Raw genomic sequence first — 15,607 nt, forward strand, 5'->3', positions numbered from 1 at the left:
TGTTAGAGCACAAACTAAGCCATGAAGTCCAAGGAACTGTTTGTAGAGCTCTGAGGCAGGACTGTACCGAAGCACACATCTGTTCCAGAAGGTATCTGTAGAATTAAAGATCCCTAACAGTGACAGGGCTGAGGAAGAGTATGTCACTCTAGTCACTGAGTAGTCTGAAATATCTTCAAGTGTTTGTATTAAATTTAACATATGTGGAACTGCTTTGTATGATAGTTGGAGATAAAGCTTGTCAGTAATCAGGGACCTTAAGAAAAAATAATATTTTACATATTAACATTTGGAAAAAAAAACCCTAAACAGTTATAAAAGAGGTAATCTGAACAGAAAGCTTGATAGTAAATTTAAAACTTCTTAAAGAAAACCAAACTGTTCAACAGTTTCCAAATAATCACAATAGTCACAAATAACCAAATGCTGAGCTAAAGAATCAAATCAAATAACATATTTAAAGTTAATTCTGGATTCTATACGGCATGCTACAGTCAAACTGTCACTTCCTGTATTTACATATATCCCTTTCAGAGGCCGTCCAGGCAACCAGCTATCTCAGCACCATTAAAGCAGAAATCAATACAAAACAAGAGAAAATGATTTAACAGTGTGGAAAATGCAAACTTGAAGTAAACATCCACGCAAATGTATTTTTAACAAATGCTGCATTAACGTGTGTATGCTATATGAAACACTGTGTTACTCTTTGTATGTAAATACACTGGATTATTGTCTTCATCATTGTGTGCTGTCAAGTGTCACCATCACACAGTAATAAACAAATTCAGCAGATAATGTTTGCTCGTCCGTCCCTTTACTTTTTGTTTTAAAGCTATTCTACATGGTTTCATTGGTAGATTTATACATCAGTTTAAATCACGTTGCACAAACACAGGCACAATGTAGCTGCCATCACCAGTGTGTGAATGTGTGTGTGAAGGGTGAATGACTGAATGTAATGTAAAGCGCTTTGGGGTCATTAGGGACTAAGTAAAGCACTATACAAATACAGGCCATTTACCACACTCCTTCTGTCTGGAAGTTTCTTTAGAATTATTTCTATTTTATTATAATATTTTGAAAACTTTGCCCTTTCCTGTTTAACAATTTCAGGTATTATTTTTATTTTATTTTATGTATCTTATTTCCTTGTGTCTCTGCTACTGTTGAGAGGGGCAATTTATCCACAAGCTTTTGTTTAAAATTTTCATCCAGTTTAACACCAAACGCCTTCGCCAGGAGTTGAGAAGCTACAACAAATGTCTGCAGCTGCTGGTTGAATTCTGCCACCACATGAGTCCATGTCTTATTGGCTTTGGATATTGCTTTAATTTCAATTCTCCCCGTCTGGAAACTGGCACTGCAGACCTGCAGAAACACAAGCAAAGCTTTGGGACATGCTAAGAAATACCTTAAATATCAATTAAGTCGTAAAGTTTAGATCTTAAGCAATTTGTTGGTGTATTTTTTCCTGGATGTGTCTCAACAGCTGATAGTTAATAAATATAAATACAGATTCTTCGCAGCAGATGAAGAGCAGCTACCTTGCGAATTCTGGTGAATGGAGTAGAGTTAACGGATGTGACTCCACGAAAGTAGTTCGTCTTTACATTGGTCACTTTAACGATGTCTCCAACTAGTAATCCCTTGCATTGCTGAGTGTTCTCGCCCCACACAGAAACTTTGATGGAATCTGTGTCGTCTTTCAGATGGAAATCTTGCTTCTTGGTTTTCCTCTGTTTCATAACAGTAATCCTTTCAAGAGTTTTCATCTGCAAAATTAAATCAACATTAGAGACAAAGCCTACACATTTCTCATAGTTCCTTCTCGCTGTGTAACATGCCTTTTTTGACTAAAAGTATCAGTTTCTGCAACACTGCAACACCCGTATTTACTTTATTTTGGATCGATACCACAATTTGCTGTATGTAAAGCATTAACATCCTCCCCCTTATTGACTTTATGCTGTTAATGCGGGGGGGGGGAAACAACGCTTGGACACTGCCAGCACGGGGCGCTCACACAAGCGCAAAACAGGAGATGAAGCGTCGCTGAATATGTTTCCAAACCAACTTCATTCTAAGCCAAAGACTAGAAAATATGATGAAGCAAATCTGCCCTTTGGCTTCACCTGCACAGGTGCTGAGGGAGGTCTCCCTGCAGGATTGGTTTCCCTGCATCAGGAGCAGCGCTGGGCTGTTTAAATCACGGACAAACAGGATCCCACATTCTTGATTTTTAGTTCACAAACACTTGTTGTAATGACTAACTGCTCCTGACATGTTGGAGATGTTTGCTCTTTATACAGTAAAGTTACAGCAGGATACAAATAACATCAGGCTGATCCTGCCACGATTTGTTCCCCCGGTTCAAATCACAGACTAACAGGATCCCACAGCTGTTTATGTTTTTAAACCCATTTTGCACAGAGAGGCATTTTTTGAAAAATGTATTGTTGCAATGTTGAACATTATTACACAGGAAAAAACAACTACAGTAAAATAATCACACCGTGACGCCTCTGCCTTTGTAAATGGAGGGACAGTAACTGCGTGTAAACCTGCAGACAGTCAGATTAACAGTATTGTGTCTCTATCTGCCATTCTGCAGTTCATCTCATGTAAACAATAACGTGGCCACAGCGTGACGTGAAAAAAGGCACATACCTTTGACGTTGCATGACCAACTCTGTATTCCTCGTCCACACATAAACGCAAAGAGGGAGTTTTAAAAAATCTCCGTTTTCGGTGATTCGAAACGCCGTTTACGTGTGGACGACACAGCTGCGTGTTCAAAAACACCCGTGTAGGCGTGGACGCAACGTAAAAGAGTTAGTAGTTTATTTTCTTACTACCTGGGATTTATTGCAGATTACTTGTATTTGCTTAATTGTTTATTAAATGTTTGAGGTGTGAAATAAACCGCAATGGAGCAAAATATGGGCGTGTGTGGTTGGAGCACGCACGCGCGGGGGTGGAGGCGAACATTTTTCTTGTAAAACAAAGGGGGGCCCAGCAAAAAAAGTTTGGGAACCACTGCTGTAACACATAGATGAAAATTGCTTTATTTTACTGCTTAATATATTTTAAACTTAAAATACTGCTCCAAGACAATCAAAGTTATATATACGTTATCATGAACATAACCTTATGGATACTCCAGAATTGTGTTCTATTCCGACTGGACTGATATTTTGCTTTTGTGGTACAACTTGTCATATTTACATAAAAGTTAAATGGCATTTCTTCATTTTTGTGACTAAGAATTTTGTTTTGGGTTCCTCATGTTTTATTTTCCAGTATTGTGAAATTCAACTATCATCCAGAAGTGACAGCGACAGCATGTTGGTGCGGTGGTTGGCATGGAAAGAAGGTCCTGAGTTTGATTCCACCAGCTGAGCTGGGGTCTTTCTGTGTGGAGTTAGCATGTTCTCCCTGTTTGTGTGGGTTCTCTCAGGGTTCTCCGGTGTCCTCCCACAGTCCAAAGACTTGCAGTTAGTGGGGTTAGGCTAATTTCAAAGTGCCAAAAATTGAGCATTAAAAAACATCTAGAAAACAATTTGACATATGAAGCTAATATTTCACAGCAATCATTATAAATGTACAAACTTTGGACCAAAAAGGTTTTAGGCAGATTTTCGAGGAGGAGGCCAACAGTAGTTTGAATTGCTATGCTTGAGGCTCTTTGAGGTGTCAGTAAAACTCACCTCTGTAATGGTTCCTCTGATGCTCGCTTTGGACGACTCTGCAAACGTTTTGACCTCTGCGATGGAGCACAGTGGGCTCTCGGGACATAACAGAGTCCGAGCAGTCTTCTCAATCTCAGCTGGGACTTTCACAGCGCTCGTCTCAGACACTTTGCTCGAAGAAGTAACCTTCAAAACATCTTCATTTTTTTGTAGCTTAATAAACAAGTAGGACCTCTCTTCCTCGATTTCTGAATAGAGGTCATTTTTATAAACCACCACTTTGATGACGTCTGTTTCATCAGCAACTGCCAGGTTAAAGTATGGCTTCTCCTTCTTGTCAATTTTAAATGTGCACAGACCAGATTTCTGAAGAACTTTCCCAACAATTACTTCTGTGTCGAGGATTTGTTTGCTGGATTTGACATCACTGATGGTTCTTTTCTGCATACAAAGGAGGGAAAATATCTCCATCAAAGTGACATAAATGTTAGACTGTCAGTAAAAGTACTTACTGTTTATCTCATAACAGCTCCAAATGTACTTGTGCAGGCATGTAGTTCATTCATAATGTTAATGAGATATTATCTGATACTTATCCGTGTACCACTGACTAATACACCAGGTTGTTAAGCAACTTTAATTTTCTTTAAATGGAGAGTAAAGAGTTTGTTTACCTGACTAATGACAGAAACTAAACATTAGTTAAGGCCTCAGTGACAGACCCCTGTAGACTAATTTGCTATCGCCGGCAATCTCTGGTTGTTGGAAGAAAAAGAGTATTACCCAATTGATTGGTGACAGGTTGCTGTTGCTGTGTGAACCTGGTTACAAAGAGGTACAGTGGTCCCTCGCTATAACGCGGTTCACTTTTTGCAGCCTCCCTGTTTCGCGGATTTTGTTTTGCAATTTTGCACGCTTTTTTTTTTAAACAGCGCATTGTCTTCTGCGTCCTGATTGGCTGTAGACCATTGTCAATCAATCTTGTGCCGTGTCTCCTGTACAGTACAGAATGCCTTCAGCTTGTCAAATTGGCATAAATCTTCGATCGCTAGCAGTGTGAGTCTGAAGTGCTGTACTGTATGCTTGTACGTTTTCTCCCCAACAAACACAACAATGTCGACGAAATGTTTTGCACCGTCAAAGGCTCCTGTGGGTGCCTTTGATTCTATAATACTGGACTTATTTTTCTACAGGTTTGAACTTTGAGAGTATTTAAACAAGAGAGAAAAGTGTGAAAATGTTCATGCCTGTCTGAGAAAAGTGTATAAAGTGTGTAGTGAGGGTTTTTACAGCCTTAAAACATCTATAATAATTGTAGAAAATAAAGTTGGCTACTTCGCAGATTGTTAGGGCGGCGCCACATACAGTGGTCCGTCGTTTATCGCGGGAGTTACGTTCTAAAAATAACCCACGATAAACGAGGGACCACTGCCTATAGCGTCGCCCTAACCTCAAACAGAGGCTTTTGGTGAGCTTATATCCATAATCCACCACGTTGATGCTGTTTGGTTTTAAATGTGCACAGCTGTGCAGGTTGCCAAACTTTTGTTGATGCTACTTCTGTGTGACAGGGACCTTAGTTTACAGCTCTAGCAAGTTCCTGGCATAGTCTGCTGATGTCAAAGATGCATTTAGGTTAGGAAGTCATGTTTTTTTAGTATCGGCTCTGAGCACATGTAAGAAGTGGATTGGAATGGTTAGAAGAAATGTCACTGTGTGGTGATGTTTGCCTCTCCTCCCTGTTTATATGAGTTTGGGGTGAGCACCTCGCAATGACAGATTTTGGGTCACATTTTGTTAAGCGAGGATTGATAATAACCTAAATCAGAGTTTACCACAACCATAGGCCTGTGCCCAGTAAAAAATAATAAGTAATTTGAAAGGCTAGCCAATGGTCCATTTGCACCACTGAAGGGTTTTCAACTAATCACAGCAGAAGAACCTGAAGGTGAGCTAAAGAAGAGTTTCAGAACTCGCACCTTGTCCTGTTGGAAGCTCTTCTTTGAATCTTAAAAAACAAAGAAAGAAATAGAGTTATGTCAGTGATTCTGCTTCACGTCACTAATCAACAGCCTTTACAAACATCTTTGCCTGATTTGGATCTATTATCCACCAGTTTTCTCCAGCAGAAACAATAATGATGATGAGGCCATAAAATCATTGAGAAATTTTTACAGAGACTTCTACAGGACTGGAAGTATTTTTGTAACCACAGCTGATCGCCACCTGGTGGTCTTCAGATTGAAAACAAGTTCAAGTCACATTGAGTTGACTTTGTCCATTCTGGGTAAACTTCAAGACAATTTGGGATAGTTTTATTTAAAAATGTTGAATAAAAAGCAGACTTTCTTTAGGTTGTGACACTTAGAGTGGTTAGAAAGTTGTTCGGCTGGGGTTATTCATCCCTGAAAGTTTCTCATGGCTATTGCTTTTCTGCCTAAAAAAATGGTGGACAAAACAAGTAAGAAGCACCACCTTGGACACACCCGTATGTATAAATATTGTTATAAATTCTGTATTAATAACTCAAAATAGACTCACCAGCTGCAGGTTCTGGCTCCAGATGCTTAGATTTTGACTTACTTACGGTGCCGTTTGCCACAAATGCTGAAAAGTTTTTTTGTTAAAGTTCAGCACACAGTTTTCATTTACAGCTTCATAACAACCTTCATGTTACAGTGAGAACTCAGCAGGTTTCACCGACCTCACACACCTGCAATTGTGAACTTACCGGCTGTACTCCCTCCCATCACTGGATCACATGCGTGCGTCCCCTTAAAGGCTGAAAAGACATTTAGGGAGCACTTAACCTCAAAACTAGTTTTTCACTGTTAAATAAATCTGTGAAAATGAGTCACTTACAAACTGGTTAATAATCAGTTTGGGATGATTGTGACGTTTCAGCTGGTTCACATGTTAAAGAAAGACTGCGTGGAGCATGTAAAGAAGCGACATTCGACTGACAGTATGGGCAGAACTCATGGTGGAGTGTAACTGAGTATTTTTACTCACATACTTTACTGAAGTATTTTGATGCAAACATGTTATTTTGGACTCTGTTTATTTTAAAGCTTTAGTTACTTTTTGGATTTTTTTTCATATAAACTTACTGATATGATTCTATAACATTGTAAATGAAGCTATCCAGTAACATGTAAGTTCTAATTGTTGAAGACCATATTCTGCACATGTGTGGATGAGGCAGTGACAGGAGGAACTGACCTTTCTTTTCTTTCAGTTTCTTCTTCTTTAGCGTGAGCACAAACGGCCGCAGCTGGTCCTGGATGACAGCGTCCTTCCGTGGGATCTTACTCATCACACGGTTGATTGCAGAAATAGATTTCTCCTCTCCGTAGTGCTCAATGATTTTTTGGGGCATCTTGTCCTTGAACTTGGGAGTTTTCTGGCTTCTAGGAATCTTCCTCAGTAACTCCAGCATCTTATTGAACTGTGACTTCTCAAGCTCATCGATGATGGCAGTCAGAGCTTCTTTCCACTTTCTGCTTGAAATCTTCGGCATGTCTGACACATTAAGAAAGATACAAGATTTAACTGTTACTGCAGCAACTTTAAAATCACTGGAGTAAATGAAGAGAATGTAACTGGAACCGAAGAATTAAAAATAAAAATCCACAAAATTTAAAGTCTCAGAACACAAATAAAACAGATGAACTTCTGTGGCATTAAATAACAAGGACGAATGAGGACAGCACGTGGCAGCCTCCTCCACTGCACAGTTTTCTGTTTTTAATGACAGCTTTCAAAGAAAAAAGTGAAAATGAAAGTGTGCAGTTAAACTTCATTTTGTCTGATATTTGTCAAAACTACTGCATATTTATTGCAATACCACCTTACGGGCAAACTTAAACAAAATGTTTCAGAAAACCTGTCAAGATTATTTTAATTTAAATAACAAAATGAGCCAGCTGTTGGCCTGATTGTCTGCCACTTCCTCCTTTATATTCCCGTCCGTTTTGAACATTTCAGATGGATTTTTACACAACATTATATTGATAAACGTGAAAAAACACACTTTTTGTTTGGGCTGCAAATTGATTTGTGATGTGTTGACGAATAAAAGGAGACGTCTAAAACTTCGTGGATGAAGGAATTGGTACTTTTCTGAAACAAACATTTTCTGTAGAGTGTTTGTTGAACCAGCAGTTCCAACCTGAAATGAATTTTTCATACTGACCTCTTCTCTGTTTTCTGTCCGATGTTTGATGGCGGTGAAAAACAGTCTGCGCTCTTCTCGGCAGCAAAGTTTAAACTTGGCGCGTTTTTGCGAGTCCGTTACAGTCCACTTGGATCCGAGTAACGTATGTCGTTATCACACAGTAAAGGTGCGCGCGCAGACCGGGTTTTATTTACTTGTTTTGTTTGTTTCTTTGTTTGCCCCTTTCATAATTGCCCCATAATTGTAACTCTTACTGATAGTTACTGCAGGACTCTGCGTTAACTATAGTGACTCAGCCGCTGACGTCACAGGGGCTACCAGAACAGGAAATACGACAAATTCTACAAAATAAAACTACGTTGTAGATGGCAAAGGCTACAAAACTAAGTGTGTTATTAGAATAGAATAAACCTTTATTATCCCACGAATGAGAAATTTGGGTGCTACACGGCTTTTAGGGGAATAGAAAATATAAAAGGAAGACACAAAGTGGTCCTATATACATAACCAACTGATGCTCCGTATATACAGGTAAACAATGTATAGAAATGTGTATAAAAGTGTACAGAGATATTTACACTAGTGTGTGTGTGGGGGTGAATGATTCTGGTGAAATATACAGCCTACAAACAAACTGCAAATGAGTAGCAGCAATTAAAAAACATTCGACATGTCAGTTGTAGCAGTGATGAGTAAGATAACCATGTTATATATATATATCATCATATAGAGTCTGACAGCTGCTGTAAGAATGACCTGCGGTAGCGCTCCTTCCTACACTGTGAGTCACAGTGACTTTTACACCCACAGGCTGTGGGTGTAAAAGTCTACTGAGGAACGAGCTGCTCAGTGGTCCGACAGTCTCATGCAGGGGGTGGGAGGAGTTGTCCATGATGGATGTTAGCTTAGACAACATCCTCTCCTCCCCAAGCTGCTCGATGGACTTCCAGGACAGTCCAAGACAGAGCTGCCCTCCTGACCAGTTTATTAAGTTTCTCCCTGTCCCTCTGCCATTCCACCACTCCAGCAGACCACAGCATAGAAAATAGCAGACGCCACCACAGTGTCATAGAACGTGCTTAGAAGAGTCCTGTTCACCCCAAAGGATCTCAGCCGCCGTACCAGGTGGAGACGACTTTTTGTCCCTTTTTGTAAAGTGCATTTGTGGACCAGTCCAGTTTGTTACTGAGGTGAACACCCAGGTATTTGTACTCCTCACCGTTTCAATGTCCAAACCCTGGATGTTCACTGGTGTAATGGGGGGTGGCTTCTTGCTGAAGTCAATCACCAGCTCCTTCGTCTTGCTGGCAGTGAGGCGAAGATGGTTCTGTTCGCACCAGCTGACGAAGTCATTGATGACCCCCCTGTATTCCAGTTTGTTTCCCTCCGACACTCAACCCACAGTGGCGGTGTCGTCTGAGATCTTCTGGAGATGGCAAGTGTCCGTGTTATAACTGAAGTTTGCAGTGTACAGGGTGAAGAGGAAAGGGGCGAGTACTGTTCCTTGTGGGGCCCCCGTGCGACAGACTACCACCTCAGACACACATTACTGGCGCGCCACGACACTCCTTATTGTTAATATCGGAAAGCTTTGCTGTGTGATGTATTTGGAACTGGATTTTAATGAGACTTTGCTCCATCACAACAATCTGAGAGGATTCTGATGTTCATGTGTTTCTCTGAAACTTGACAGGATGAGTAATAAAAACTGTTAGTGGGGTTTAGTGGCCTGATCACTTCATTAAGGCTGAATGGTCACTAACAAAGAATCTCTAGTAATCTGATCAACTTCCAGCTTGTTTGCATCAGTTTCTTTCAGAATTGTTAAACACATCTCAGAACAGGAACATTTTTCCACAGTAACTGAAATGAAGACGACTCCCTGTAGTTTTCCACTCACACACTTTATTGCAAACGATGTTCCAGCAAACACAGACCCACATCAGAGACACAGCACCGCCTCATGTCCTCCGATCTGTTCGAGCAGAGAAGGACGCCCGAGCGACGCCTTCATCTTTGTTCCTGTGACACGATAAAACCGCCTCAGCTGATGGTGAAGGCATCCTCGGGGCTCCGCCCCCCCAGTTTCCTTGTTAATGTGATTAATGTGGCGAGCAGACGTGAGTGTTTCACACTTTTGGTCACTTTCATGTCCAACGAAAAGGGATGAAACAACAATTCACCCAACAACAACAACAACAACAAACACATAAATACAAAATAAATAATCCAGGTGATACCTGACCCCGCCCCCTTTTTAATCTTAGCCAATCAGATTTTCCAGAGTTGAGACATAAATAAACTTTATGGACAGGAACCAGGTGCTCGAGGTCAAAGGTCAGGCCATCGCCGCAGGTCTTTATGTCACCATGTACTCCTGCCGCTTGTTGAGTCGGACCTGGCAGAGCGAGATGGCGCCCACCACCACGTAGACGGCAGCGGCGATGAAGCAGTTGATGCCGACCTGGTTGTAGAGACTGTAGATGTTCTGAGGGGGACTTTTACTGCGGGGAAAAAAGGAGAAGACGAGTTTATCTGCTGTTTGTCATCGGTCAGACTGTGTCACGTCCATGACGCGTCGCAGCGTCTCAAGCTCGGGTCGAACCGACCGAGCAGCTTTTAACCCCACACTCACTCGTTATGGATGTCATCCTCGGTGAACGGGACGTCTTCGATCAGCACGGCTGACTTGGCGCTGAAGAAGATTCCCAACATCGCCTGCAAGAGAGCAAGACACGGGGTCAACATGAGGCTCGGGGACCCGTCAGGGCCACAGCTACGAATCGAACCTCGTCACTGAGTTTAAATGTTTTCTGTTCACTGCTTCAACCGAGGATTTATTCTGATAAGAAAAGCAGGAAGTGATCTGCTAAATATTTTAACTGACAGACCTGAGACCTCAGAACCTTTAAACAGGATTCGTACAGGTGCTTGAAATCCTTGTAAATGCTTGAATTTTAATATTGTCTTTTCAAGGTTTGAAAAGTGCTTGAATTTCAGATGTGGTGCTTAAAAATGCTTGAAAGTGTAACTGTAGTTATTTGTGGTGAATGAAATATCTGATTGAATAGTTTTCTTATCAGACAGAAATAAAATGAGTCGCAAAATGTGTTTCTGCATCTCAGTCATCCAGGAAAGTTATAAACATTACTCTTACAAACAGGACATTTGCATAATGACTGAAACCAGCCCACTGAAGGAACAATGGGCTGGGAGGACATTATGCTGCTACTGTTTTATCAAAATTTTAAACGAATATCCTCATATGTGGCTCTCATTTTTCTTAGAAACAAAATTCAGGTAAAAAAATAAACAAATCTCGCGATTCTTTGTTTTTACATTCATCAGGTCCCAATCAGCCCAAATTTCAAAGAGAAATTAAAAATCCATGCCATGGAAGAGTTCGGGTCTTAGGAGGTCAAGGAGGGTGAAACCAGCAGAACTGCATTCAGATCGGCCTACGTGGGCTCCGTCTATGTACCCGAGAAGTACTGGAATTCAGTGATTAGCCAGTCAGCGTTGAAATGCGTTGAGAGTTTTACCAACTTCGAATAAAATTAGCAGCAAAAAATTGCTCATAATAACATTATATTTAATCCAAATACAGAGTCCCCACTGGTAGTTCCTTAGCCTTCCAGGAAATAGTCGGTCCCTTCGTGATCTTACCAGCATGATGACGCCCCAGATGCTGATCACGATCCCGCACGCGGCCATCTTCGGCCCGCAGAACAGCAGCGACGGCATGTCCGCGTCCCTTTGATCGATCAAAAGATTATTATTATTATTATTATTACTATTATTATACTCTAAACTGAAAGAGGACCCATCGAAGAACGAAGCCGCTCGGTCAGCTGATCTCACCGCTCGGCTTTATTCGGCGAATGTCGGTACTGTTCGTAAGCCGCAGGCCAGCGACCAATGAAATATCCTGTGCCCATACACTCCGCCTTTTCCTGTCAAATTGGCCAATGGCGTTTAAATTGCAAAGTCGCGCATCATTCTCTGTTTCCCGTTTGTCTTTGCTGTGATATTTATAATTTTTCTTTCTGAATATGTAATTCATAAATGACCAAATTAAACCGCAACTTCTCATCGGACGCGAGTCCCGCACAGCTTCGCGAGTTTAGGATCTTAAATCTTGGGAATCCCGCTAACGGAAGTCAGCTAGCTAAGCTCATAGGAGCTAATTGTAGCTAACAGCTAGCTACCGTTTGTTTCAAAATAATATTTTTTTTCACCTGAGGCTCAGAAATGACGTCAGCCTCTGCTAAAGTAAGCTTTCACCTGCTTATGTTTTTTTTTCTTTTACGTAAGTGCAAAAATTGAGCTTAACAGCCAACTTGTAGAGAACCGGTCATGTAGCTGCACACATAACTCAATGTAATTCAGTTGCTGCATCATGAAGAAGAGCGTCATGAAATATACTTTAAATATCTTTTCCCTCCTAAATTATAAAAAGTAGAGGCAAATTCGGCACATACTGGACACCCAGAGCTTTTTTTAAATTTTTGCGCAGAAATCCAGTTGATTAGAAGCAGTGCGGTACTATCGCCTCACCATGACAGCAAGATGTGTTAAAAGTGACGCTGTGTTGTTGTTATCAGAGACAAATGATGAACCAGAAACAGCTTTCAGATGCAGCCACACATCGCACTGACTGTACTGCAGAGAGAGTCCTGATAAATCAGCTCACTGTTTCAGCTCAGAGTAAATCTGCTTTGTGCTTCACTTTTTCCTCAGATTGTTTAGAAATGCAGTGAATGAGTGTATATACATGTGGTGCACACCTGATCCAGGTTGTGATAGGGCTCCATGTTTACAGTGAGGGAAACACAGCTGGTGGTGTAGCACCTGAGTGTGCAGTTAAAGGTGGTGTGCAGCGTAGATCATGTCTACGGTCACCGTTTAAATCGGAGCATTGATGGCTGTGTTTCCTGCAGGTGGGCGAGATCTTCTCAGCAGCTGGCGCAGCTTTCACCAAGCTGGGAGAGCTGACCATGCAGCTCCACCCAGTGTCCGACTCCAGCCCTGCAGGGTGAGACAGACACACACAGAGGAAGTGGCTGCATTACTGACACAGTGTCAGTTGGTTGTGACCAAACACTACAGCTAACTGTAAACTATAAACTGAATGTGAGCCTCACACACATGCAGGGGGGATAAAACCCAGCTGGAAACGAGCAGCGTGGTTTCACGTGTTTGGACGTGAGCGGTTTGTCGACATGTTTTGAGTTTTTCTGTGAACTGATGCCGTGTTTGTGTCCTCAGGGCCAAGTGGACGGAGACAGAGATCGAGATGCTGCGATTGGCTGTGCGTCGGTTTGGAGACGACCTCAACAACATCAGCACGGTGATCAAAGAGCGCACAGTGTGAGTGTTAAAGGAGCAGTTTGCCTTTTATTAATGAAGACGTTTAGTTTTAGAATCGTTCAACAAAAACAGGAAACGAGAATCAGACGAGGTCGCCGGAGGAAACGTGACAACATGAAGGGAATCAAAACTAAAGGAGGGCTCCGCTAACGCATGGAGGTCACTTCATGTTTGCTGTTTGTGTTAAATGGACGGAGGACATGAATGTAGGAAACAGGAGTGAGACTCTTTGGTGTCGGGTTGTTGTTGTAGGACTGCAGACGCAAAACTCATAGATACGCCAATAAATGCTCACGTGACACGTTTAAAGGCTTCACTGTTGAATATTTTCTCTTAAAAAATTTCAAGCGTTTCCTTTAAGGATGTAAAAGCAGAATGAACTTTGATTGGCTGACAGCCGCTCCTCTTCCTCTGCAGAGCTCAGATAAAGAGCACGGTGAAGAGGAAGCTGTATGAGGACAGCCGGGTGCCCATTTCCTCCGAGTCTCCCAAGAAGAGCGTCAAGAAAACTCCAGTCGCCATGACACCCACCCCGGCGCCCGCCGCGTCCGCCATCATCTCCGTGCCGACCTCGCAAGTCGTGGCTTCCACTGGAATGCAGAGCAGCCCCTCCCTGGCCCCGCCCATCAAGAAGCAAAAGACAGCAGGTGAGATCCGCTGCGTTTTTCTTTGATCTGTGTGATGTCACAGACAGGGGACGATGATGGTTAGAAAGAGGGGGAGGAGCTAAAGCAGCTGGTTTTAGACAGGTTGAGCTGAGGCCCAGGTGCAGATAAAGAACTGTGCACCTCTGGACTTCCTGCCACTGTGTGCTGACCTTTAACCCCCGAGGCCTCAGACGCTCCGAGGTTCTCTCTGTTAATCCGAGCTGTCCTTCTGCCTGCAGACGTGACGCTCAGCGCTCTGAACGACTCGGACGTCAACAGTGACCTGGTGGACATCGAAGGCCTTGGAGACGGCTCGTCCAATAAGAAGCTGAACTTTGATCAAGGTCAGTGTGGCGCGGGTGTGAAGGCGTGGAGCTCCTGCAGACTCACTTCAGTTTGTCCATAAACTCCTCTTCTCTCCTCAGAGAGCCTCAACCTGGACTCCAGCCTCATCATGAACTCCAGTGACCTCCCCCTCCTGTCCCGCTGACCTCTGACCTCTCCAGAGCCGCCTCACTTTCTCACTTTGTTTTATTTTATTTTTTTTCCTGATGAAGCTCGAGTCGGACTTTTCTTCTGTTGTAGTGATGCAGATATTTTTTTTATTTTCGTCAGTTTGAGTTTCAGGTCAGTTTGTGAGCGTCGTTATCGTGAAGACAACGTTTGCCTGCAGATACTCATGTGCAGATTCACCTCTGACCTCTGAGCCTCCAAATTTGACCCCACCCCTGACTTTGACCTGCACCGCCCACCTGAATCTGCAGGACGTGGTGCCAGCGGCCAACCTCCACCTTCAGAGTAAACATGATTTGATGGTAGGAGGTTCAGCGCTCTCCTGGATGTGTGAACGCCACTACACAGTGCGTGGCCCCTCCCACACCAGCATTATGAGTGCTGACCAGCATCATCACTACGACAACAAGCCGACCAAAAAGGCGGCCGTGATTTTTTTCATGATTGGCTCGTTTCAGTGTGAAGCACTGAGAGGGTCGACTCTGACCCCCCCCACAAAGGCGACCACCGCTCTGAAGCTTCGGTTTGCTCTGAGCTGGCGTCCTGCTGAGCTCTGCTCATCGTGCTGACATCATCGCATGTTTACAACTTCCTGTTCAGAGGAGAGCGGCTGTCAGCTGGCTTTTTGATGAGGTGGTGTGGGTGGAGCTTCAAGGCTCAGAGGGGCTTGAAATGACTCGGCACATGGGGTCAGGTGACAGGAAGTCTCCTTCAGTCGCCTTAGGGTAGTGGATGGCAACCACGACGGTATCCGCAGTGAGCTTTGTGACCTCATCGCTGAGGGTCTGATGTAAAAGCAGTTTGAATTATGTTGAATAAACTTGACTCACAACTGTTTGACGTGTTTTTCTTCCTTTGCTTTGAGGCAAACTTTGGACAACAGACACAAATCTGAGGATACGAGTTTGTTTCGTAACCTGATGAGGACGGTTTGGGACAGGCTGAAGTTTAAACGTTTATAACTTGATTTTCAGACGCCTGATATTTGCTAAAGTGTGTCTGGAAGAAATCAAAGCTGATAAAATGAGTAAATCTGTTTTTAAAGCTTCATTTTGTGCGTCGCTCGAGCAGAGCAGAGGTTCTCTGAGCGATCGTCCCTCTGTGACGCTGCCACGTTGACACCAGAGTCTCGTAACAATGACGAGAACAAACTCGCCGATGTGAAGGTACAGACGTTCTTTTATTGGTATTTTTCATATACAATATAA

At 42.7% G+C, this 15,607-nt stretch overlaps 3 protein-coding genes across 3 annotated transcripts; 1 reads left to right on the forward strand and 2 right to left on the reverse strand.

Annotated features, from left to right (window-relative positions):
• Positions 1-981: 981 nt before the first annotated feature.
• Positions 982-8,165, reverse strand: LOC102207572 (uncharacterized). The gene is made up of 8 exons (XM_005751226.1): positions 7,888-8,165; positions 6,915-7,214; positions 6,424-6,474; positions 6,234-6,299; positions 5,672-5,700; positions 3,711-4,133; positions 1,548-1,775; positions 982-1,371 (listed from the first exon to the last, which is right to left on the reverse strand). The coding sequence occupies exons 2-8, from the start codon at positions 7,210-7,212 to the stop codon at positions 1,126-1,128; spliced, it is 1,341 nt and encodes a 446-aa protein (XP_005751283.1). The 5' UTR covers positions 7,213-7,214; positions 7,888-8,165; the 3' UTR covers positions 982-1,125.
• Positions 8,166-9,754: 1,589 nt separating this feature from the next.
• On the reverse strand, positions 9,755-11,758 carry rnasekb (ribonuclease, RNase K b). The gene is made up of 3 exons (XM_005751229.2): positions 11,536-11,758; positions 10,505-10,587; positions 9,755-10,373 (listed from the first exon to the last, which is right to left on the reverse strand). Exons 1-3 carry the CDS (start codon positions 11,611-11,613, stop codon positions 10,229-10,231), a joined length of 306 nt encoding a protein of 101 aa, XP_005751286.1. The 5' UTR covers positions 11,614-11,758; the 3' UTR covers positions 9,755-10,228.
• A 76-nt stretch (positions 11,759-11,834) lies between these two features.
• Positions 11,835-15,236, forward strand: LOC102207849 (chromatin complexes subunit BAP18). The gene is made up of 6 exons (XM_005751227.2): positions 11,835-12,141; positions 12,810-12,904; positions 13,138-13,239; positions 13,657-13,886; positions 14,126-14,230; positions 14,312-15,236. Exons 1-6 carry the CDS (start codon positions 12,121-12,123, stop codon positions 14,374-14,376), a joined length of 618 nt encoding a protein of 205 aa, XP_005751284.1. The 5' UTR covers positions 11,835-12,120; the 3' UTR covers positions 14,377-15,236.
• The last annotated feature ends 371 nt before the right edge of the window (positions 15,237-15,607 follow it).

Source organism: Pundamilia nyererei, unplaced genomic scaffold, assembly GCF_000239375.1.
Source record: "Pundamilia nyererei isolate P.nyererei 1_Seehausen unplaced genomic scaffold, PunNye1.0 scaffold00304, whole genome shotgun sequence".
Taxonomy (NCBI): domain Eukaryota; kingdom Metazoa; phylum Chordata; class Actinopteri; order Cichliformes; family Cichlidae; genus Pundamilia; species Pundamilia nyererei.

Excerpts from the sequence above, each read along its gene's own strand:
- LOC102207572 (XM_005751226.1), bottom strand. The coding sequence starts at position 7,212 with ATGCCGAAGATTTCAAGCAGAAAGTGGAAAGAAGCTCTGACTGCCATC. Across the intron at positions 5,701-6,233 it reads GGAGCCAGAACCTGCAGCTG|ATTCAAAGAAGAGCTTCCAA; the intron begins GTGAGTCTATTT and ends TTGTTTTTTAAG. Across the intron at positions 1,776-3,710 it reads TCAGAGGAACCATTACAGAG|ATGAAAACTCTTGAAAGGAT; the intron begins GTGAGTTTTACT and ends TTAATTTTGCAG.
- rnasekb (XM_005751229.2), bottom strand. The coding sequence starts at position 11,613 with ATGCCGTCGCTGCTGTTCTGCGGGCCGAAGATGGCCGCGTGCGGGATC. Across the intron at positions 10,588-11,535 it reads TCTGGGGCGTCATCATGCTG|GCGATGTTGGGAATCTTCTT; the intron begins GTAAGATCACGA and ends GCTCTCTTGCAG. Across the intron at positions 10,374-10,504 it reads GAGGATGACATCCATAACGA|TAAAAGTCCCCCTCAGAACA; the intron begins GTGAGTGTGGGG and ends TTTTCCCCGCAG.
- LOC102207849 (XM_005751227.2), top strand. The coding sequence starts at position 12,121 with ATGACGTCAGCCTCTGCTAAA. Across the intron at positions 12,905-13,137 it reads TCCGACTCCAGCCCTGCAGG|GGCCAAGTGGACGGAGACAG; the intron begins GTGAGACAGACA and ends TTGTGTCCTCAG. Across the intron at positions 13,887-14,125 it reads CAAGAAGCAAAAGACAGCAG|ACGTGACGCTCAGCGCTCTG; the intron begins GTGAGATCCGCT and ends TTCTGCCTGCAG.